Source organism: Bacillus rossius, assembly GCF_032445375.1.
Source record: "Bacillus rossius redtenbacheri isolate Brsri chromosome 4 unlocalized genomic scaffold, Brsri_v3 Brsri_v3_scf4_1, whole genome shotgun sequence".
Lineage (NCBI taxonomy): Eukaryota > Metazoa > Arthropoda > Insecta > Phasmatodea > Bacillidae > Bacillus > Bacillus rossius.
In genome coordinates, this window is record NW_026962010.1 from 5,953,420 (window position 1) to 5,978,869 (window position 25,450).

A 25,450-nucleotide genomic window follows, 5' to 3' on the forward strand; every position below is an offset into this window, starting at 1 on the left:
GCGTAACTATGACATAATAAGCGGTGATCTCAATCGATATACTTCCCTTTAAACCACAATAATTCCATTCTGAGATGAATTAAAACTAAACCTATTTCCACCCAAATATTCTTATGCAATCACGTACTAACGATACTTTCACGATATAAAAACTGAATACGAACACAATATACCCGGTCGTAGAGTGCAAGCCGTCATTAGCGAAGCGGATACCTATACACACAACATCTCTTTGTTTAAGTCGCCGAAAATTAATATCCTGTATAAAACTCATGAGTGTTATCTTTAAAATCTTAATTTCAATGTTCACGAGTGATATTTTACTGACATCAAGTTAGTGAGAATAATGAATTTATGAGCCATTTTCCTTACCCTAAACAACTGCTGATATAGATTGTTGGTGGAGGTTAAATGTCTAGAATGGATAACTATCGGCCAATTCATAAAATGATGAAAGTTGTTAGAATGGCAAAATTAAACGTAAACCACTGATTGAGTCTAAGCACACACCACGCTTTTCTACATTACTAACACATCGTATTTTTTTATATTACGCAGAATATAAAAAAATTCAAAGCAGTCATGAGGACTGCCGACAGAAGTGAAAACTTAAAACTATAAAAGAACAGTTGTTTTTGGATATCAAATTAATTGTTTGATCTTAAATTATAACTTGTAAATCAAAGTAACTATTATTAATATTAATAATATAAATAAGAAAATACAAATATAATTTTAAATAAGAAATGCAAACTTTGTAAAAAATAATTGTAAAAAATTAAGAATTTTTTTTTATAAAAATCAGAGATTTTTTCGCAATTTTTACGAAAAAAATATTTTCACACAGCAAATTTGTTTTATCACGTTAGTAAAATAACTCCTAAATTACTATAAAATACGCATTGCATAGTATTTGTAGGTATTAAAAAAATAAATAATGATGTTCTTAATTTTTAGATTTTATTGCTACAACGACTCCGTTTTCTTCGTTATTCAAACTATATATTTATATGAGAATATTAATATATTTTATACTCACATTTTACTACACAGTAATTGTATACTTAAGATTTAAAATAAAAATTGAAAAAAAAAACACAATTTGAACACTAATAGGAACAGATATAGTGTTGTCGTTAACACGTCACGTGGCCATGTCGATGACGACTTACATGAATTTACTCCCTATCCAAACCTTCCCATAGAAGTTTTCACTTAAAAAATTAAGGCACATTTAAGCAAATAATTGACCAAGTTAGGATAGTAATTGTTTTACAGTATGAATAGTTAAATATACCCGATTAAAGCATAAGTCGTGCACGGAATGTTATGTTTGATGTGACTGTGAACTAGCCCGAGCACTAGTACCCTGCCACAACGGAGCACTCGCCTGCTCGTTACACGGTAAGCCTTCATTTCACAGACGAGAGAGCCACACCCGAAGTTCCCCGAAGTTCTTGCTCGCTTTTTTTTCTCCGTTTTATCTCATTGTATAAACCGGTGTGGCATTAAATTTTGCGGTCGATTATAAATACTTTAAAACAATGTGGATGGTTGGTTATATTAGGTAAGTATAGCTACATTAAAAATACTGTAAAATCATTTTATGGTTGCTTAGCAAATAACTTTTAATATGTAGCTATCCAGGGCTAGGAAACCGTTTACATGATTTCACAGTATCTTTAATGTAGCTATCCTAACCAAATCAACGGTCCAGAATGCTTTAAAGTATTTGCAATGTAGCTAACCTAACCTAATTGATCAATAGTTATCATGAGTTACAATGAACAATAAAAAAATCCGAAGATGCACGATCGGGCGTTTGGCTCTCTCGTCTGTGATAAGAAGGCTTCCCTCGTTACACACCCCTCCCGCCAGGCGCGCCACTGTCGCTGCTACAGCCCCCCGGCCGTGGATACGCAGAAGGCCCGTAGCCATGGGAACGAAGAAACAATCATCAATGGAATGGCGAGTTCCATCAGGTGTTGTTAATCTGCTGTGACATAGCTCCCCCGCACGGGCCACTCAGCACGGGCCCTGCCTTGTGCTGATTGCGCTTGGTTGTGGTAGTAGAAAGTGGTTTCAGGTCCATGCGTCCGTATACCGGCATCGTAGCGAGATAAAACATTTTGGTAAAAAAGGTAGTAATTTTAAAACTTTTGAAAAAAAAAGGGGGGGGGGGCTTTGTCTGTAAAGTCGGTTTACGGACGATAATTTTACGTGTTAACGTCATAAGAAAACATTGATGAAATGATTGCATACTTTTTAGTTTTCAAATATTATTTACAGTTTTTACAAATTTGATATAAATAATTTGTTTAAATATAATCACGAACAATTAGTTATAGAAATAAACTGAAATCAAATCAATGTCAATAAATGACGAAATTGGACAAATAAATCAACATTTTTAAATTTTTTTTTAAAGCCCGCCTTAACCTGTTTGATATTATAGAAGATTTTCTCGCACGGTGATTGGCCAGTTCTTGCACGCTCGGCTCAGGCGGAACGTGACAATGAGTCATGCTTTTTCGTGCGTGCAGCCGGCGTTCATCGACTTATAAGACGTTATCACGTCAAAAAAAAAACCTATAACCGAAAAACTTATAACCTTTTTGAATTTTATTTTTTGTTTCGGAGCCGTAATTAATTGGCCTAACAAATGTTCCTGTCTTGTGTTTGAGTTCTGTGGCGTGTTGTATATTATCAAGATGAATTTGTCAGACCCTCGCCTGCACATACGAACGGGTCAGCCTGGCTAGTTACTAGTATCCCGCCAATCAGTTATAGTTACGAGTTACCTTCCACTAACTCTGGATGCACCTGAACAAAATTTATATTTCAATAAATACACTCGGGTTTAACTCTGACTTTGCCACAAAAAGGAAAGCAATACAGGAAGATACTTCGACTTTCAAAAGGAATGTGATCCCCAAATAGATAGATCGTTGAAAAAAAAATTAAGGCTGCTTAACTTGCCACTATTTTGTCCTGTCAATGAATATTAGGTGCTGCAATAGCAATTGAATCAGTGATGGTTTCAGATAATAGAATATTTGATAGCGTGCGTATTTAAATTTTTGTCATCGAATTATGTATTTTTGATAGCATGACTTACTTGTTCAATATATCTGTGCCAACCTATTCACATAAAAAAACGATGTAATAAACTAAACTAAAAAATACTGACTGAACCTTTCAGCACTAACTGAATCTAGAACACTACACATTCGGTTCAGCTCTGCTGTTGAGATGAGATCAGGTTTGGAAAAGCTGTTTAGCCCTAGTCCATCATATTCGTTGCAATTCAGCGTATTTAGGAAATCAAAAGGGAATTGAATAGATTAAGGGCGGGATAATTTTATTAGAAAATCATAAGTACAAAGTAGAATTACGTATTAAAAACTAAAATAATTTAAAGATTTTAAACTAAAAAATTCAGTTATTTTTTAAGAGTCCAACTAATTACTTAGTTCTGGAAGAATTTACTAAACTAAAATAATGCACTACATAAAATTTACAAATAAAATATCCAGGTACGAAATGTGTCTCACCAAAACAATTTCAATGTTGAAACTTGCACATTAGTTTTACAAAAGCCCTTTATTTTAATCACATTTTCCCCTGAAAATATATGCTCATTACAACACAAAGAGAGAGAGTGAGAGAGTGAGAAGGGGGGGGGGGGGGGATGGAAGGGAGGCTGAACAAGCACGAGGGAAATGAAATGGCGCAAAACCAACTTTTTTTTCTTCTTTTTGTGCAAGAATACAGGCAGCAGAATCAGCATTCACTGGCACACGATCCAAGTCCACTTGACAATTACAAATTTGCAAAAAGGCCAAAGTCCATGCATAGAAGGCCTACGCCGCTTGCTCCTGCTGCATCCAGCACGCGTGATTCCTGAACGAAGAGGGAGACAGCGGATGAGATGAAACAGCAGCGAGCTAGTCACGTCACATGTACCCAGGCTGCCGTGTGGGACCAGTGGTACCAACCCATGCCGTTTGTCCCCGCCCGAGCCACAGCAACAGCCGGTCTCTCCTGCAGGAAGGAACTGAGGGACAAACAAGACCAGGGGTTAAATATTAGTATCTGGTTCATACCAAGTGAAGGTTAGGCTGTTCCTGGTATAGGCGGTTGGGTATGCAATAGCGGATACATAATGTAATTATTAATTCGTGTTGATAATATGTTAGCCATAGAAGAGTATATTTGAGCGCAGAATAGTTTCTTGGTAAATAAAAAACTGCTCGCAGCCGAGTGAGAGTCACGTGACACAGCGACAGGCGAGCGAAACGGAAATACGTAACCACTGTGCTGACATCAATAGCGGAAGACGCGAACCAGAGTTCATAGATACAAAGGGAAACGTTATAGTATACTAGCTGTTTAATGAATTCAAACAAGACGGGCAGTATTTCAATAAGATTCGTAGTCTAAAATTAGGTCCAGCCCGCAGGGTTTGGTGATTTTTTTCGGTTTCATCGGAGTCGTTTCATTAAATAGCTTAACCTTTCGCTCGCAAATCGAATGATTCGTTGGTGTCGACGCAGCTCTGGCCGAGGATACACCGCTCCACTGCATGAAGGCCTGGCAGGTCAGGCTGTGTCCTTCACGATATCGTTAACTCCACGCCGGGAACAGTTGACACTTTACACCTCCCCCAAGTTACAGCAGTTCCTAGCTGTACCGGCCACGCGTGGCTGTGGCTGAGTCGGTTCAGTGGAGAAGGAAGAAAGGAACGCGTTCTAATATCTTTAATTACACAATTAAGTGAAACTTCTTTGGGCGCGAGGAGGGTGAATTTCAAATACAATTTCAAGTCTGAATTTTAAAGCAACGTTTTCGAGAAACATTTGTTTTGAAACGTTTCTGCCGCCAAAGAGATAAAAAGATAGCACTTGCGAGTCGATATTTGAATTGCCAAATAAGTTTCACTTATATCACGTGTACCGAGTTACACGCGCTCATTTTTTAAAATAATTTTTTAATAATAGTTTTTTATTATTTTTATTATATAAAAACATGAGCGTATACAAATGCGACATTGCTTGAAACGTTCAAAGCAATCGGTGAAGAACTTTCGGAGAGTAGATGTTTTGTACAAACGAACCGTCGTATTTTTATTTAGTAAGATTTGTTTACAAGCGGTCGGCCGATCTTTGTTCGCGCAGTTGGCTGGCGACCCAGGAATACACGCCCGGCTGGCAAGTCCTGGCTCAGTAACTGAACAGTGTGGTTGGATTCATGTTTACTCACTGGTGTTTAACTGTGGATACCCAGAATATATACTATGCGTGTAAAAACAACGCGTGGAATATTTTACCTACTAACTTAAATGAAGGAATACATTTAACATATTATTGCTAAAAAATGGTTGTCTGTAAAGTCGGTTTACGGACGATAATTTAACGTGACAACGTCATAACAAAACATTGATGAAATGATTGCATACTTTTATGAATATAATTGATTCATTTTTATTGAATTATCACTATTTTGTATGGATACAAAGAAAAAGTGAAATGAAATCTACAATTTAATTGATAAATTTACTTTTATTTGCACTCATTAATTCAAATATATTTATTACTTTAACAAACAGATTATTATAACTATAACTTTTATACATGTTTGCTATTTAACTTCTTCCAATCTGGTTATTCTGTTAAGGATAGGACAATGATATTATCTTTAAAAGATTTGTGCAATGGGAGTGCATGACGTATGTCCAAAAACTTACATCAAGTCAGGACAATGATAGGCAAAGTAGGAAACGAATGGGAGTGTTTCAAGTTTAATGTGCCTCGAAAAAGTCAAATCGATGGTTGTTCCAATCGAGTGGAAGAGAGATAGATGCGGTGCAAGCGTACAATGAGCGTAACGGGACAAAGCGTAACGGAACAATGTGCGTTACGGGACACTTTTTCGTGCGTGCAGTCGCCGTTCATCGATTTATTAGACGTTGTCACGTCAAAAAAAATTCTAGATAGAAATATAAAGTTTTCTTAAAGTAAACGAAGGCTGCGACAGCTAAGCTACACACAGCCAAGAAGAGGTGTGCGTCTACCACGCACGCGAGGCGCCTGGTGGGGTCTACGGTCTAGTCTACGGCTGTACACACAGGAGGCGGAGGTTGTTAGTGCGCGCAGCCTCGGAGACCGGCAAGCCACAGCAAACACGGAGCGATTACCTTTGAGACAGGTCCGCAGGTGAGACAAGGCCGGCTCGCAGAGCGCGTCTGAGTTTCGGGCTGCAGACAAGACAGAGCCACATCACAACACGCACTGCTGCTGTCAAGTGCACGGAGAATCAGGACCGCGACTAGGGACTAACACCAGTCAGCTCACCTCGACCAAACATAAATATCGCGAGCTGAGGATTATAACTCTCAGACACAATGTATACAATAACATTCACTCGTGGTACCTCCACACTACCAAGGTATACTTTCCTGCAACCCACTTTTAACGCTACAAGTAAACACTGTAGTGTGACTTTGTTGTGAAAAATACTAAATATAAACATTTCATTGTTAGTTTTGAATTTTAAAATTGATATTTGAGCAAACATATTACAATGTGCGTGTTTTCTCCGCTACTAAATATTATCACAACATTATTTCCTAAGTTTATCGATTTAATTGAATCAAGGGAGACAAGGCTATTAATTTTGCACTAGCATTCAATTACTTTTCTATACTACACCACACAAAAGTTCAAACTGGTCACATGAAAATTTTTTTTTTTTTTTGGACAACTGAACCGAATGAAGGATGCGTGGAATTTCACTATGAAATTCGTTTAATAATTAGAAACACTGTTTCATTTGGAACTTTAAAAATATTCTCTAGCGCAACACTAATCAGTAATTTTGTATATTTATTTAGGACGCACTTGGAAGCCGGCACCTGATTGGCTGAGGGAGTGACTGGCCGCCAGCACTCGCACTGACAGCTACTGCCAGGCACTGAGCCGGCACCTGATTGGCTGAGGGAGTGACTGGCCGCCAGCACTCGCACTGACAGCTACTGCCAGGCACTGAGCCGGCACCTGATTGGCTGAGGGAGTGACTGGCCGCCAGCACTCGCACTGACAGCTACTGCCAGGCACTGAGCCGGCACCTGATTGGCCGAGGGAGTGACTGGCCGCCAGCACTCGCACTGACAGCTACTGCCAGGCACTGAGCCGGCACCTGATTGGCCGAGGGAGTGACAGGCCGCCAGCACTCGCACTGACAGCTACTGCCAGGCACTGAGCCGGCACCTGATTGGCCGAGGGAGTGACAGGCCGCCAGCACTCGCACTGACAGCTACTGCCAGGCACTGAGCCGGCACCTGATTGGCCGAGGGAGTGACAGGCCGCCAGCACTCGCACTGACAGCTACTGCCAGGCACTGAGCCGGCACCTGATTGGCCGAGGGAGTGACAGGCCGCCAGCACTCGCACTGACAGCTACTGCCAGGCACTGAGCCGGCACCTGATTGGCCGAGGGAGTGACAGGCCGCCAGCACTCGCACTGACAGCTACTGCCAGGCACTGAGCCGGCACCTGATTGGCCGAGGGAGTGACAGGCCGCCAGCACTCGCACTGACAGCTACTGCCAGGCACTGAGCCGGCACCTGATTGGCCGAGGGAGTGACTGGCCGCCAGCACTCGCACTGACAGCTACTGCCAGGCATTGAGCCGGCACCTGATTGGCCGAGGGAGTGACAGGCCGCCAGCACTCGCACTGACAGCTACTGCCAGGCACTGAGCCGGCACCTGATTGGCCGAGGGAGTGACTGGCCGCCAGCACTCGCACTGACAGCTACTGCCAGGCATTGAGCCGGCACCTGATTGGCCGAGGGAGTGACAGGCCGCCAGCACTCGCACTGACAGCTACTGCCAGGCACTGAGCCGGCACCTGATTGGCCGAGGGAGTGACTGGCCGCCAGCACTCGCACTGACAGCTACTGCCAGGCACTGAGCCGGCACCTGATTGACTGAGGGAGTGACTGGCCGCCAGCACTCGCACTGACAGCTACTGCCAGGCACTGAGCCGGCACCTGATTGGCTGAGGGAGTGACTGGCCGCCAGCACTCGCACTGACAGCTACTGCCAGGCACTGAGCCGGCACCTGATTGGCTGAGGGAGTGACAGGCCGCCAGCACTCGCACTGACAGCTACTGCCAGGCACTGAGCCAGCACCTGATTGGCCGAGGGAGTGACAGGCCGCCAGCACTCGCACTGACAGCTACTGCCAGGCACTGAGCCGGCACCTGATTGGCCGAGGGAGTGACAGGCCGCCAGCACTCGCACTGACAGCTACTGCCAGGCACTGAGCCGGCACCTGATTGGCCGAGGGAGTGACTGGCCGCCAGCACTCGCACTGACAGCTACTGCCAGGCACTGAGCCGGCACCTGATTGGCCGAGGGAGTGACAGGCCGCCAGCACTCGCACTGACAGCTACTGCCAGGCACTGAGCCGGCACCTGATTGGCCGAGGGAGTGACTGGCCGCCAGCACTCGCACTGACAGCTACTGCCAGGCACTGAGCCGGCACCTGATTGGCCGAGGGAGTGACAGGCCGCCAGCACTCGCACTGACAGCTACTGCCAGGCACTGAGCCGGCACCTGATTGGCCGAGGGAGTGACAGGCCGCCAGCACTCGCACTGACAGCTACTGCCAGGCACTGAGCCGGCACCTGATTGGCCGAGGGAGTGACAGGCCGCCAGCACTCGCACTGACAGCTACTGCCAGGCACTGAGCCGGCACCTGATTGGCCGAGGGAGTGACAGGCCGCCAGCACTCGCACTGACAGCTACTGCCAGGCACTGAGCCGGCACCTGATTGGCTGAGGGAGTGACAGGCCGCCAGCACTCGCACTGACAGCTACTGCCAGGCACTGAGCCGGCACCTGATTGGCCGAGGGAGTGACAGGCCGCCAGCACTCGCACTGACAGCTACTGCCAGGCACTGAGCCGGCACCTGATTGGCCGAGGGAGTGACAGGCCGCCAGCACTCGCACTGACAGCTACTGCCAGGCACTGAGCCGGCACCTGATTGGCCGAGGGAGTGACAGGCCGCCAGCACTCGCACTGACAGCTACTGCCAGGCACTGAGCCGGCACCTGATTGGCCGAGGGAGTGACAGGCCGCCAGCACTCGCACTGACAGCTACTGCCAGGCACTGAGCCGGCACCTGATTGGCCGAGGGAGTGACAGGCCGCCAGCACTCGCACTGACAGCTACTGCCAGGCACTGAGCCGGCACCTGATTGGCTGAGGGAGTGACTGGCCGCCAGCAATCGCACTGACAGCTACTGCCAGGCACTGAGCCGGCACCTGATTGGCCGAGGGAGTGACAGGCCGCCAGCACTCGCACTGACAGCTACTGCCAGGCACTGAGCCGGCACCTGATTGGCCGAGGGAGTGACAGGCCGCCAGCACTCGCACTGACAGCTACTGCCAGGCACTGAGCCGGCACCTGATTGGCTGAGGGAGTGACTGGCCGCCAGCACTCGCACTGACAGCTACTGCCAGGCACTGAGCCGGCACCTGATTGGCCGAGGGAGTGACAGGCCGCCAGCACTCGCACTGACAGCTACTGCCAGGCACTGAGCCGGCACCTGATTGGCTGAGGGAGTGACTGGCCGCCAGCACTCGCACTGACAGCTACTGCCAGGCACTGAGCCGGCACCTGATTGGCCGAGGGAGTGACAGGCCGCCAGCACTCGCACTGACAGCTACTGCCAGGCACTGAGCCGGCACCTGATTGGCTGAGGGAGTGACAGGCCGCCAGCACTCGCACTGACAGCTACTGCCAGGCACTGAGCCGGCACCTGATTGGCCGAGGGAGTGACAGGCCGCCAGCACTCGCACTGACAGCTACTGCCAGGCACTGAGCCGGCACCTGATTGGCCGAGGGAGTGACAGGCCGCCAGCACTCGCACTGACAGCTACTGCCAGGCACTGAGCCGGCACCTGATTGGCCGAGGGAGTGACTGGCCGCCAGCACTCGCACTGACAGCTACTGCCAGGCACTGAGCCGGCACCTGATTGGCCGAGGGAGTGACTGGCCGCCAGCACTCGCACTGACAGCTACTGCCAGGCACTGAGCCGGCACCTGATTGGCTGAGGGAGTGACAGGCCGCCAGCACTCGCACTGACAGCTACTGCCAGGCACTGAGCCGGCACCTGATTGGCTGAGGGAGTGACTGGCCGCCAGCACTCGCACTGACAGCTACTGCCAGGCACTGAGCCGGCACCTGATTGGCCGAGGGAGTGACTGGCCGCCAGCACTCGCACTGACAGCTACTGCCAGGCACTGAGCCGGCACCTGATTGGCCGAGGGAGTGACAGGCCGCCAGCACTCGCACTGACAGCTACTGCCAGGCACTGAGCCGGCACCTGATTGGCTGAGGGAGTGACAGGCCGCCAGCACTCGCACTGACAGCTACTGCCAGGCACTGAGCCGGCACCTGATTGGCCGAGGGAGTGACAGGCCGCCAGCACTCGCACTGACAGCTACTGCCAGGCACTGAGCCGGCACCTGATTGGCCGAGGGAGTGACAGGCCGCCAGCACTCGCACTGACAGCTACTGCCAGGCACTGAGCCGGCACCTGATTGGCCGAGGGAGTGACTGGCCGCCAGCACTCGCACTGACAGCTACTGCCAGGCACTGAGCCGGCACCTGATTGGCCGAGGGAGTGACTGGCCGCCAGCACTCGCACTGACAGCTACTGCCAGGCACTGAGCCGGCACCTGATTGGCCGAGGGAGTGACAGGCCGCCAGCACTCGCACTGACAGCTACTGCCAGGCACTGAGCCGGCACCTGATTGGCTGAGGGAGTGACTGGCCGCCAGCACTCGCACTGACAGCTACTGCCAGGCACTGAGCCGGCACCTGATTGGCCGAGGGAGTGACTGGCCGCCAGCACTCGCACTGACAGCTACTGCCAGGCACTGAGCCGGCACCTGATTGGCTGAGGGAGTGACTGGCCGCCAGCACTCGCACTGACAGCTACTGCCAGGCACTGAGCCGGCACCTGATTGGCTGAGGGAGTGACTGGCCGCCAGCACTCGCACTGACAGCTACTGCCAGGCACTGAGCCGGCACCTGATTGGCTGAGGGAGTGACTGGCCGCCAGCACTCGCACTGACAGCTACTGCCAGGCACTGAGCCGGCACCTGATTGGCTGAGGGAGTGACTGGCCGCCAGCACTCGCACTGACAGCTACTGCCAGGCACTGAGCCGGCACCTGATTGGCTGAGGGAGTGACTGGCCGCCAGCACTCGCACTGACAGCTACTGCCAGGCACTGAGCCGGCACCTGATTGGCTGAGGGAGTGACTGGCCGCCAGCACTCGCACTGACAGCTACTGCCAGGCACTGAGCCGGCACCTGATTGGCTGAGGGAGTGACTGGCCGCCAGCACTCGCACTGACAGCTACTGCCAGGCACTGAGCCGGCACCTGATTGGCTGAGGGAGTGACTGGCCGCCAGCACTCGCACTGACAGCTACTGCCAGGCACTGAGCCGGCACCTGATTGGCCGAGGGAGTGACAGGCCGCCAGCACTCGCACTGACAGCTACTGCCAGGCACTGAGCCGGCACCTGATTGGCTGAGGGAGTGACTGGCCGCCAGCACTCGCACTGACAGCTACTGCCAGGCACTGAGCCGGCACGGGTGACAACTGGTCACGTCACGTCACGTGACAGTCTACTGGCTCTCCAGGGTGGCAACAGCATTGCAGAGTGAAAACTGCACTAGATGCAGTTTCAAGCTTTTCTAATAGGGGTACAAAACTACAGCATACAAAATTTTGCTAATTAAAGGATATTAAATAAATGGGTAGTAGAGAGTGTTGAATTAGGATTTTTTTTGGGAAGAAAATATCAGGAAACGCAACCGTGCAAAGGTCTTCACAATGATGTCCGTAAAATAGACGGTATAAACCACTAAGAAGGTAAAAACAACTATAATATATTTTTGGACGTTAATATTTGGTAAAAGTCCACTTGAGCGGTTTGTTACCGGGGACAACTTGCCACGGTACTCCATGGTAGTTGGAGGTGTACATTTGCAGAGAAAGTGAACTATGTACTTAGACCAGGAGACGTCTTGGTCGTATGTCATTAGGGAAGACACCATTGTGCAATGCCAAGAATAAGATGAAACAACTTCCACAGCTGAATATTGTTTTTCTAGAGTGCACAGTGCATGTGTATCGTGGATGCACTGAGCGAATAAAGCACAACTGACGTGGAAGTCACACAGTGTCACAGCCCCGGTGTTAGCCTCCCGTGGAGTAGCCGGAGACAGCGCTCTGCAAGCCTAGACAGGCGGCCCGGGAGATACTGTTGGAGTCTCAGCTGAGCCTCAGCAACATACACTAGAGACACGCTGTCTCGTCCGCGAAGTAAGAACTGAAGGGACAAGGGCCAGAAGAATTGTCTGGAAAAACCTGCATCACTTCTTTTCCCGGGTGAGTTTATCAGACGTAATAAGCATTTGTTTGGAGAAGCTGCGTTTATAGGTAAGCGTTTAAGAGGCTCACGGGCTATTGCTGGAGTCCTATAGCGCTGGCCGTCCTGCACCCGCCACTTAATCCTTCCCCTTGCTCTCCTCGTTTCCAGTCGCCAGGCCTCGGGCCTCTTGCTGCGAGGATTAGCACGGCTCGCGGCTGGACGGCTGTTCATGAACATCGGCGCAGTCCACCGCAGACAAGAGACAGCCACGACAGTCTAGTTGTCCATCGGGCCACGCGGGATCTCTGTTCTCAAACATTCAACTGTGTTTGGGAATTCGTACTTTGAAATAAAGCAGCAGACAACTAAAAGAAATACACGGTTTCCGTATCAATTTCCCTTCCAGGTTGCTTCAGGTAATTTACAACGAGCATTTCGCACCAAATGTTCAAAGAAATCTAAACGCATGTTAAACTCACAATTAAATTTTTTTTACAGAATATTTACAGCACGAGGATCACTAGGTCTACAGGGAAAAAAGAATTTTGAATCTTAATTATTAGTAGTACTGAAACCCAAAAACAAAATTATAGAGTGAACTTACGATGAAATATTTAAGTTTAATTATGTCCGCTTTCCAATGTTTTGCTTTAACTATAGCTATGCAATTATAACGTGAAATAGTATTTCTAAGTTCAAGCTTAAGGATTCGTAATCATACTAATCAACGATATACTGTTTTCAGAAATACTAAAAACATGGTAATAACAAAACGTTAATCTGTACAAGTTCAAATATTTAATTTATTACTTTCTAGAGGAATGAAATGCCAATGTATAGCTTATGTCTTTATAAAATTTCTCCTTTAAATAATGAACAAGAGTTTTTTTTTCATCTGTATAGCCCAATTTCCGGCATATTTTCTTCCCGACAATCGCAAAACGTTTTTATTAAAATATGAATGGCATAATACAAAATTAATTATAAATATTATTATTTCTGGTAGCCTTGACTCAAATGTAATAATAAATTTCAATTTACTTCATCCGTGGATGGGGAGCAGAAAAAAAAAGGGGGAGGGCTGTTAACAAGATCACTTTATACAAAATTTAATAATGCAACCGTATCAGAAAAAAATGAATAACGTTTACTGCGTTTCAAAGTCTACAGTGTGTATGTTCTTTTGAAGCATAAACATGTTTTTATAGTTACATTTTGGCAGAGAATCTACAATGAAACTTAATCTGTCTTAATTTCAAAGCATTGTCAATAACTTTTTAAATATTATTTTAATACACTAAAATAATCAACAATTAAACCCCCTAAGATGTCAAAACTACAGAAAAACGTTATCCTCAGTGTGTCTAGCATACAGGATAATAAAAACCCCGCAGAAATAATTCTTGGTTAGACAAAAGCATGTATACATACTTACAGCAGGTTTCAACCCCACCAGTTGAAATTATAACGAGGCGAGACACCAGCTGAGAGAAACGCTAACATTAAGTTTTAGTTAAGTAGCTTGCTGTTCACTATTGTAAGGTCAGGTCTATAGCCTATTATCTAGTATGATATTAACACAAATTGTTTAAAGTAAATTTTTAGGTTATTTCGCGTTGTTTGAAGAACCGGGTCAAAAGCTATTTATTAAATTATATTTCGCATTTAAGTACCTAGAAATTATTTTGTATTGATATGGCACTCAGTGTCATCATAAATATCTTTGAACCAGTGATACATGTGATGTCTTTTATTCTGCAAATGTGTTCATCAAAAGTGACATTGTAACTACAAAAAAAAAAATGGATGCATTCAAAACCAGCCAAAAAACCGAAACAACAAAAACAGACGTTATGTTTCTAAAGTAACTATATTTACGTATCCCACCCTGCGTTCTTGATGCTGCTCACATTAACTAAAAAGATAGCAACAATTTCAAATAGAAAATAATTGCATCTATAATTTTAAAAAGATTTCTCATTAGGCAGATAGGTAATGATATTGATGAACAGTCATCACTTCAAGGTATAACATTAGTCGATATTTAGACTCGAAGAAACAATATATATTAAATTTTCTCTGTAACTGCACTGTGGCTTTCTGTCACTGGAAAACTAAAAATTATTTTCAAATAAAAAGAGATGTTAATATTTGGCTAGATATATTAACAGATGAAAAGAAGGCTTTAGTATTTAAGAAAGTTTTATATACCTATTGTTATAACTTTGTACCTGTACTTTAATTAAAATACAAATTTTTATTGAATTATATTTTCATTTATCCATGTAACAATGTTATAATTTATACTATATTGAATTTTAATAAATTGATCTTTTTAATTTTCATCTATACAAAACTAATGTAAGGTTTCTTAGGTTATATTTTATATATTTATTTATCAGTTATTATACATTTACAAATGTTTACAATCGTCAAAATACCGCATGTAATTTGAAGTGACTAGATGCACTCACTCACAAGCTTGATTTAGTGAGTGCTAAGTTTCCTGGTTAATTAAGTGAATATTGTTAATAAAGTGTAAAAAGTGTAAATAAATAATTATTATTATTACTCCACTGTAGCGCACAACATGAAGCAACAGTGCCATGCCCCGTCACCAGAGCAAAACACTACTATGCCTACATGCACAAAATAAACCTGTTTCTCTTCACATAAAAAAGTTATGCAGCTCTTGAATACGCAAACCTTAATGCACAAACAAAAATCCGAGCGAATCTTCCAGTACTCGCCAGCGATATGTGGACATCTGACCTCGGTAACGACCCAACTCATGTGTTCCCGTGTTTCCTCGTGTTGTTCATGTTGAAAATAAACTTTTGATACAAAATGCAGACTCGAAATTTAACGTAGCATATTTTAAAATAATTCCGAGCGTGATAAATTGACTGAGAAATAAAATTAATCACTTTTCATGTACCAACATTTCTGTACGCGAATCAACACACACAATTTCTGCGCCTGTCGCCAGAATTCGCAGCCTGAATAGCAATAGTTGCTTGCTACCATTAACACCGATAGCAATTAGCAGCATGAAACAATAGGAAATTTTAAACTATCAGAAACCACTCCTATAAAACCCAAGCTTTAGACCTTATATTCGATAAGGAATTTTATTTAAACACTGCCCAGCTTGTTAAACATATTATACAGGTAATACGATAAAATTTATGCATTCTTATGAAGTTATACTTATGTGGAAGTACTAGAATATTTACCTGAACTATTATAAAATACATATTATAACACTAAGTATATCTTGTTATTTGTTTTTGCCGAAAGACTGAAATCAGTACGTAAATAATTGCCAAAAAACATACATTAACTTTATTTATCTGATTAAATATAAATATTTTATGTTATTAAAAAATATATTCCAGTCACGAGATTAGAACCTCGCCTCTTGAGGTTACCAAGCGCGCAATCTACCACTGTGATACTAAGACTCTTGAGTATAAGAGAGAATATTATAATCATTGTAATGCAAGTTATCTTACGTATTTTTAAAAAAATATGATTACTTTATAACGTAACTATTTTAGTTTACCAAAAATATTCCAGGGTAGATTCACTATCATGCAGTTTAATTTTGTAAACAGACACAACTGGTCATCTAATGTTTACAAAAGAGACTATTGACGGGTTTATGATCCAACATGTATGTCAGCCATCATTGTGTCACATTTCCTTTCATCGACGTCCGTTAGATTTCCACGAAATAACTCCCACCAATTGCAGTACACTGTGAGCTAAGATGTTTAAACATAAGATATATATTGCGAAATGAAAAACATTTTAAGTGAAAAACAATTTTTTAAAGTAAAGACTCGATGAGGGTAAAGATGTTTTAAAACTACGAACTTAGGTAACGTTGGATGGAATATGTTCCCACTCTGAAAACACAACACGTTGACTCTCTGTCAGCAGCTACTGGGCCAAACAGCTCAGAGAAGGACGAACAGGCCGGCAAGCATAAGGAAGAGGAAATGCAGGAAAACGGACCAACATTGTCGGATCATCGCAATCCGGAGTTTGGTTATTGCCTTTCCCGCCTGTGACGCTGAATGCGAACCGCCTGGGGAGGAGACGGGATATAGGGGAAGCGGATAAGAGGATAACGCGGACAGGGGAGGCAGCAAACACGGAGAAACGTTCCCAAACAGAACTGTTATTCTCCCGCTCGCCAGAAGCATAGAGCTCCGGCCTGCAGAGGAGTACACCATAGTGACAAGCCTAGAGTCGTCAGCACGAAGAACTGTCACATGAGGTAGCTGCGATGTGAAGTCACATGGAAGGGCTCATTCTCTTCGGGCAGTTAGGGGAAAGCAATTGGGAAGATCGCAAGGCTAAACTAAGTTAGGAAAAAAAATTTTTTTTTATAATTTATCTCAGTAAATAAGACTTTAAAAATTTATGTTGGGCAAAACGCACTTAAGTCAATTTTAAATTAAGCAAATTTAACTTTAAAAAATGTAAAACAGCCTGTTATACGTGAAGCTCTTAATAATGATGTAATTATTGCCACGTATTTGTCTAAATTAAACATCATCAGAATTTAGAGTACGGTTGTATAGAGGAACAGTTATAAAGCATAACACAATGTTCTTATTTTTTATATTATTGTTTCGTGCGTGGCTTACTACAGCCTCGCGAGAAAAGCCGGGGCAGAGAGTGTTGGATGTTGACAGTTCCCCGACTCAAGACGACTGCCCTCAGCCAGCACTTGCACCGCAGTTCACTTGGCTGCCCAGCAATGACCTCGGGGTCACCAGCGACAGTTAGTCCCTCCCTCCCTCCCTCCATCAACCCGCCGTCACGTGGTTCTCTGGAGCAGCCCGACTGCGCTCGATCAGGTTACAAACAATCATCTACTCGGACATTTCTGTCATGACGATCAATATACTTTATACACATATACAATGAATGTGTTTTCGCCTTCAAAAGATAAGAATACTTAAAAATTGCTTCACACTTGATTATAGGGTGGGATTTTGCATCATAATATAATGTACATAACGGTTTAAAACTGCAGGTAATAAAATATCAGTTGGTTAAGAACCACGTGGTGACCAACTCGACGCCAGTAGCAAATACTGTTCACACGGCACACGCACGAAGCTTCACCCTGCCTGCCGTGCAGGTGTTATCAGGCCGTCCTCGGCGGGTGTTGCCATGACGACGCCTTCACGCAGGCCAGCCCGCAGCGCAGGCCGGCGCTGCGGGTTGCGGCGGTCGACCGCCAGGCGCTGCCGTGAGCAAGCGAGACTGCGGGTGGAGTCAGGCAACTCGCCGAGCGAGACACACACGCCACGGCAAACACACGGCAACATGTTCCATGCGTCCGTGTGCCTACTCGTGGTGTAGCTTATCCTTTAATACTGATGTCCACTAATTTTAGAAATAAAATTGTAATACATAATTTATATATATTTTAAAAAATAAAATTTTATACATATATAATACCATCTGTAGACAAGATAAGTTATATTACCGTTTCCTCAACTTTAAGGGTAATAATTCTGTACTGAATAAAAAAGTAAACCACTGAACCATAGTCTGGACTTATAAATAACTGAAATAGCGAACAGCCAACCGCAAAACATATTTTAAAAAAAGGATAAATAAATAAATTTCCGTTTTATTTTTTGACGGTATTAAATTCTTATTATTAATTTTCCACAATGTCATTCAAAACCTCTTCAAGTTATCAAAATAAATTAACAAAAATTGGCCTAAGTGGAATTAAATCCAGGAAATCTTTGTAGCAATTATTTTTCTCAACACTATGATAACACGTGTTTTAATTTTCATACAAAGAGAATGTAAACAAAAAAAAATTGCTTGTCTGTAAAGTCGGTTTACGGACGATAGTTTAACGTGACAACGTTATAACAAAACATTGATGAAATGATTGCATACTTTTATGAATAAAATTGAATCATTTTAATTTTAACAATAAAATAATAAATACTTGAAATTATACTAGTAATCAGATTTTTAAAATGCAAGAGTAATTAATACTTACTGCCGAAATTGTTGTTGTAATAAGCAATGAAAACCACATTAACTTTTCACTTCACTTTATAAACAGTCGACGAAACAGTTCACGTGTAGATGACTTGTAATTAATTTTAAAAACTGGATTTTAGCTATAAAGTTTAAATATAATTATGAACAAGTTTTCATATAAATAAACTGTAATCAAATATCTATCATCAATTATATAAATCAACAAAATATTTTAGTCAATTGTAACATAACCTATTACTGCACTGCCGACAGCGTAACGGAACACAGCGTAACGGAACGATGAGCGTAACGGGACACCGCGTAACGGGACACAGCGTAACGGAGCAAAGTGTGTACCGGGACACTTTATCGTGCGTGCAGCCGGCGTTCATCGATTTTTTAGACGTTGTCACGTCAATAAAGGTAAGAATATATATCGGAGAAAACGTTAAGCAAAGAAGATGCTGCACTGGCTGTTACACTGCACGCAGTATGTTTGCAGGAACAGCCCTAAGAGAGAGAGGCTACTGCAGCGCCGCGGCGGCCGGCGGGAGAACCACGGCGCTCCGCCGCTGGGGCGGAAATAGCCCGGCGCCACCTGGAGAAATGTCAAGGGGTCATCGCGCCACGCCGCACATGGAGTGTCGGACAACACCGCGAGAGGCGGGTCAGGAGGGTCAAGTCACACAGCTCTGGCCCTGGTCTAGTGTCCACCAACCGGCCTGCTGACTTGTAGGCAGCACCACCTTCAACACTGCTGGCAATGAAACATGTATCTACCATGGTTAATCGTATTCTCATGTATGCACTTGAACGTTAAACTGAACCAATTAGAAGCACAGATGGGGTAAGGGATGTGACGTCTGAACCACAGCGCACGGGGCCTGCCACGCCACGAGGGCGTAACTAAGCACGCGCGGTATTTCTTACGTCTGCCTGTGACTATAGTTTGCAAGATATATTTTCTCGACTGGCAGCAGCAAAAATAAAAAAATGCGTACAGATTAAACGTTTAAAACATTGTGCATCTAAGCAGCACACGTCATTCAAACTTAGCATTTTTTTTTTACTTTCAAAACATTCATCGTCGATTCGCGCAATCGCTGTTAACAGAAGGAATTTGATAGTGCAAACAGTTAAAGTAAGACTATTTACTAACACTGTCGACTTGTAGGTGCTGTTAAAATATAATTTAAAATTACCGTAATTTTTTTTGTGCAGTTACTCATGAAAACCTGTTTTTTTTCCCCAGTAAAGAGACACCAAATTAACAATATCAACATAGACGTAGAAATTAAAAATCTATCGTTACAAAAAGCTCTCTGATTTACCTCAGGAACTATTATGCGTGCACTTTATGACACCATGTAAAAACCAAAAAGCGGAAAATAATCTTCGGTAAACTGTGTTACGTTCAAGTTTATTAAGAAGGCAAAATGATGAATATCTATTTTGACGCATTTATTGAAAATCACATTCAACGCGGGTGCATTCAGCGAGCAGACAACCTAAAGTATAACGTATTTTACATTCACCATGGCACATAACATAGTGTAAGATATGCATCTAAGCAGTGAAATGCAGTTAGTTTAATGGTATCGCGTTTCTAGAAACCATCAGAAGTACATAAATAAAAAAAATTGTAATATTGAACGCATGCTTATGCAGTTATGTTTGTCGATACGTTGTGCGACATGCAACACCCAACCTCTAACAATAATGCTATATAAGTATATTACACGTCTCCTTCGCGAGTCGTAAGTAGCAGTTATCGATGCAGTTGTTGGTGTTTCAGGACTTGTGAGACCAATAACTGTAATTGCTGCAATCACTAGAAAGTAAATTTCGCAAAATATCTGTACTTTTATATATACGTCAGTCACAACACTGAAATCGTCGAAGCCACAGATACACTGCTACTGGCAGTCGCCCCCTTACCGCACCACAAGGGAAGTGTAAGCTTTGCAGAAGACGAAGTGGTGAGAAATATCTGAACGAATATTCATGCCAAGAAGCGGGAAGAAAAACACGTAGAATAATGCCAGCCCCACGTGTTTTAATCTTGTGACGTACCTTTCCCCTCAAGCGCGCGGATCTCAAACCGCCTTAAATATTCCCTTCACGACAGCGGGCGCAGATATGAATATGCAGCCGGGTCTGGATGGACGTTTAGTCCGGTGGGATTCCCGTTTCCAGACAGCTTCTTCCATCTGATCTGTCTCGCAGATGGTGTACCTGGAGGGGGTGTGCAGTGTCATTCATCTCTCGGGCAAGGTTCTGGTTCCTACCCGGATTGACCAGTTAGTTGGTTGAAGCCTGTCTGGTGGCAGACCTCGGTGGTCACCAGTTTCCGAAGTCAGTACGTACTGGTGGGGTCTTGGCTAACTTCCTGTGAATCTCTTGTCCACTGACTTGCGTAGGCAGTTGGCGGTCCGCACGTCGGACAGAGCGGAGGGGACCTGTCTTCCAAGTCTAGTTCAGATGGTGGACTCTGGAGTAGTAAGATCTGTGAGTCGACTAAAAGGGCGCAGACACAGGAGGTGAGGTGAAGGTGGGCCAGTGATCTGTCTCGCACCACGCGCCCTTGGCTTCAGTGTTAGGCGATGTGCGTGAGCGCCAGATGCGTGGCGTGTTCACATGCGCGCAAGTACTTCACTTCGTCGACATAGCTCACGGGAAAATAGCGACCAGATACACTGACAGCTCGATACCACTCCGGCCTACACGGACCTACGATCACCGACACACCGTCGCCGGGTGTGGTCGCCTCAGCGCTGCTACCGGAGCGGTCACGCAGTGGTGCCAACACACGCGCCGTGATGGTCTGCGACAACTCGGCAGCACAACTGTCGAGCCAACATCGCCGCAGTCCATGAACAGGACAACTGCACAGCGACTATTGCCGTTGATCGCCTGAATACTTGGAGATAAAACAGAGCGACAAAAGCCCCGAGATAGTTTCCCGTTAACTGCTGTCAGAAAGGAAACAATTGTTAGCTGTGTGGCTGGCACGACAAGAACGCAAATGCCTCAGCAACATATTGCCGATACAGCTTGAATTCTTAGTCTTTTCCTCCCATAACCTGAAACCTTCAAGTGACGCCATATCTGCCGCGCCTGTCGTTGAAGGTCTGACTGCAGACAGTCCCCTCATGCCAGAGCTGGAGGCATGGAGTCGCACACACTCCAGCTAACATAATGACTGGAATTATGTACACATAGAACACCTACAGTAGATAAAGGTTACAAGTCTGGGGAAACATAGTCGTAGAGCTCTTACATGGCCGGCAGTGAAATTAAATGCATACTATTTGTTTATTTAGGCCGTTAGTCTAAACTAATACAGTAGTTATCATATTTTAGGCAAACAAACGTTACATAAATACAGACATACATGTTTTTTTTTTTTTTTTTTTTAAGTTAAACTTTGTTTAGGTTATAAATATTATTATAAAGGTTTATCAAAACTTCTAGTGTCAGACAAAATAATAATACAACATTCTAAAGTGTGCGTTTTATAAATTTGTTTCTATGTAACCTGCTAAATTGTATACAGGATTTCCTTACATTAAAGAGACATTATATGAGTTTTGGTGCCGAACGAAATCATTGAATAACGTGCAAATAAGTTTGGAAGTTAGCATTGATTTCTTAAAGTACGACAGCTTGAACCATCGTATGTCTCGAAGATAGGTAATTAGTGTCTCTTTAACCCCCTTCCCACTAGCTCTCACACTGGTGGTACATTAATGATCGGGAAACGCAAATCCAGGGCTACCGGCTATTACGAGTGTTGACTGATCCATTACGCGAGCTTTTAGTGACGCGCCCTCGCTCAACACGAAGGACAATGCATGACTCCGATAACACAGAGAGGTTGACTCCATCTGACTGCGGTCAGCTGTTACAAGTGTCGTGCACCACAGGGTGAGGGTGGGGGGAATTGAAGCGGGGTGTTTATTAAAGCAAATACCACCAGTTACTGCGGAACAGATACACCACCTCATCCAGCAACAACAACAACAACACGTGAGCGTCAAGACCACGTGCGACACAAGTGAAACTTTTGACGCGATAACGTCTTATAAATCGATGAACGCCGGCTGCACGCACGAAAAAGAATGACTCATTGTCATGTTCCGCCTGAGCCGAGCGTGCAAGAACAGGACAACCACCGTGCGAGAAAATCTATAATATCAAACAGGTTAAAGCGGGCTTTTTAACTAATTGTTCGTGATTATATTTAAACAAATTATTTAGATTAAATTTGCAAAAACTGTAAATAATATTTAAAAATTAAGAAAGTATGCAATTTTTCATCAATGTTTTTTTATGAAGTTATCACGTAAAATTATCGTCCGTTAACCGACTTTACAGACAACCCCCTTTTTTTGCTTGTCAGGTATATTCAGAGATGCATTAAATGATAAATTTTAATGAACCAGAGATAATAATTATTGAGAATAGTAAGGATTAGTAAGGATGCGGTGTAATATCTAAAATGAATAAAATAAAAGGCATTTTTCCGCGCCCTGTACTGTCCACTGGAACTTTTTGACGCCATTTTTTTTTGTGGTTTATTCCCGCGTTGTCTTTGATAATACATCTTATTTGCGTATGAGTTATTATTTTTAGGCATGATGTTAAATCACGATTTCCAGCTGAATAAAAGAAAAGTAAAAACCACTTCAATTGAACATAAATTACACTTAAAAAGTATGTATCACCAGTCTTTTGATTTTTCAAATCAATGTTCACTTACCAAAAATAAATTACACTTATAAAGCTAACCGCTTAAGACTAAACGTCTTTTTTACATTTTCAATCACACTATTCACATTAAGGTTAATATTATTTATAATGTTAATAACACAAATCATTAACTCTTTTCTACAAAAAAAAAATAAATTGTTGATAAGTTACTTTGAATAAAATAAAAGAAATATGGTAGGGTTAATCGTTAGCCGTTACGAAAACTGAGGAGTAGACATTCACAATCAGTGTTACTAGAATTTCCGTAGCATCACTGCTGCGTCATTTCTACCTCGCCCCTGCCGTCTCCCCATCCATCCGTTACAACTAGCATATAGCATATAGCATATAGCATGCTCTGCTCCCCCTGCCTTGTAGTGTTCCCATTCGACCGCTAGGGCATGAGTTGGAGTGGCGTCGCCGCTGACCCACTCTCCTCCTCTACCTGAATATTCCCCTCATGCGATCGGAATTTTCGTAACCTCGAAAATTGTAGCCCCCCAGCAAAGAAGTTCTACTTACAAAACACCAAGAGCACTTAAAGAAATATGTGTATTATTCCAGTAATGCTTCTTACGGGTATGCCTGCACACGAACATTCAGCACATGAAACAGGAATCATATGCTTTCTTTGAATGACAAAGTTAACAGTTGTAACTTGTACTTACACTGGCCTCGGGAGTTTATCATGTGAGCTGGAGTCTTACTTATGCACAGCTGCGTGCGTAGCTCGAAGTATGGGAAAACACATAGCCTACGACCTTTTCTTAAAATCAATATGTGGAACCTCATGGAGTTTCCCATGAACCACACGAGTGTAGCGAAGGTAACTACTGCACAGATCAAAATCAAATGGGCCTCAAGCGCTGGAAAATAATTTGTAAATTACCATGCGGTAAATAGATTACATGCTAAGTTTATCTGCTGCTAACATTTTACAATATGTTATTTCCTGAAAACTAGTTTCAGTGCTTGGTATAAGTCATTAAAATAATTACCCAGGACCTAGGGTCACACAGCCTCTATATTCTGGTGTGCTTTACTTTTAGGATCACAATTAATTAAAACTACCATACATTTTGTGAATGTTTCCATCTGGGTTGCGAGTATCTTACTAGTGGCACAGCGAGGGACCTGTGCCTCTCTTCCTTTCATATTAATGGTTTTGTTGCTTTAATAAGTTAGTAGATATAACAATTACAAATGTTTTTTTAATTCTCTAATTTAAATTAATTGTTGAGTTAAATTACTTCTGTAATGACGTACAGTGTGCGGTGGCACGAAGTGAACCACGTGAGAAGGTGCGATGCTGGCGGTTGCCTCGGGCTCAGTGGCCGCCGCTCGGGCCCGCGATGGACGGCGCTGGTCTTATTGTGGATCGCGGACTTCACAAATACTTATCGCGATCACGTGATGATCAAGTAGGTGTCTCAGAGAATCCAGGAACAAGAGTCATGCTGCTGATTGTGCCAAACATCAGGATGACTGGGGCAGGGTTATTCCCGAACAGAGTCCTCTTTGGTCAACACCACTGGTGCCCCGAGGAGACAGGTTGCGAGAGGCTACGTATTCGCAACATTCACTCCTTCAGTGAACCTGCTGGATCGTGTCTCGGATAGCCAGAGACGGCACCTCTGATGACAGTCACTTTCTCCCGAGGGAGACAGCCCCGCTACCGGTAGTCTCTTGGGACAGACCAGGTACAGGAACCTCACCCAGCGCTGCTCTTGGCGTTAGCCTTACCGACCCGGGGCCCCCACGGGCACAACCGAGAAAGCCGTTAGAGCCCTGGCTACGACAAGAGGCTGGCGCTTCCCACCTCAGCATCGTCCTCACCAAGAACCGCTTAGCTCACTCAGCTCTCCACACAATCTAATGTGTCCTTAGTGTATTTAGTAACATTGACAAAGATATATTCGTCAACCTCTCTTGGCCCTGGGCTTACCTACGAGTCGTCTTCTGTTTGTTTTGTGACCTCGAACAAGTTACCCATGCCCTATGGCGGTGGGCAGTTTTGCTAACCATGACAATTGTTCAACCCCAAATCCCAGGCGGAACATACATGGAGCTCAACCGAGTTCCACATTATTCTGGGACCCCTCGGTCACCCAGAAATCCCTACCGCCTAGGGTAGGGGTCGGGACCTATCTCACCCCTCCTAGCTCTGTCAGGATATTACACAAGTATGTCGCCGCTCACCGCGACTGCCGGTCAAGA

At 44.1% G+C, this 25,450-nt stretch overlaps 1 protein-coding gene across 1 annotated transcript in view; it reads right to left on the reverse strand.

Moving 5' to 3' along the window:
- LOC134541655 (dystrophin, isoforms A/C/F/G/H-like) overlaps positions 1 to 25,450 on the reverse strand; it is a 935,715-nt gene that overhangs the window by 464,751 nt on the left and 445,514 nt on the right. The window contains exon 51 of the mRNA XM_063385245.1: positions 6,197 to 6,256. Coding sequence (XP_063241315.1) covers positions 6,197 to 6,256 — 60 coding nt within the window. The remainder of the gene's footprint in view (positions 1 to 6,196; positions 6,257 to 25,450) is intronic.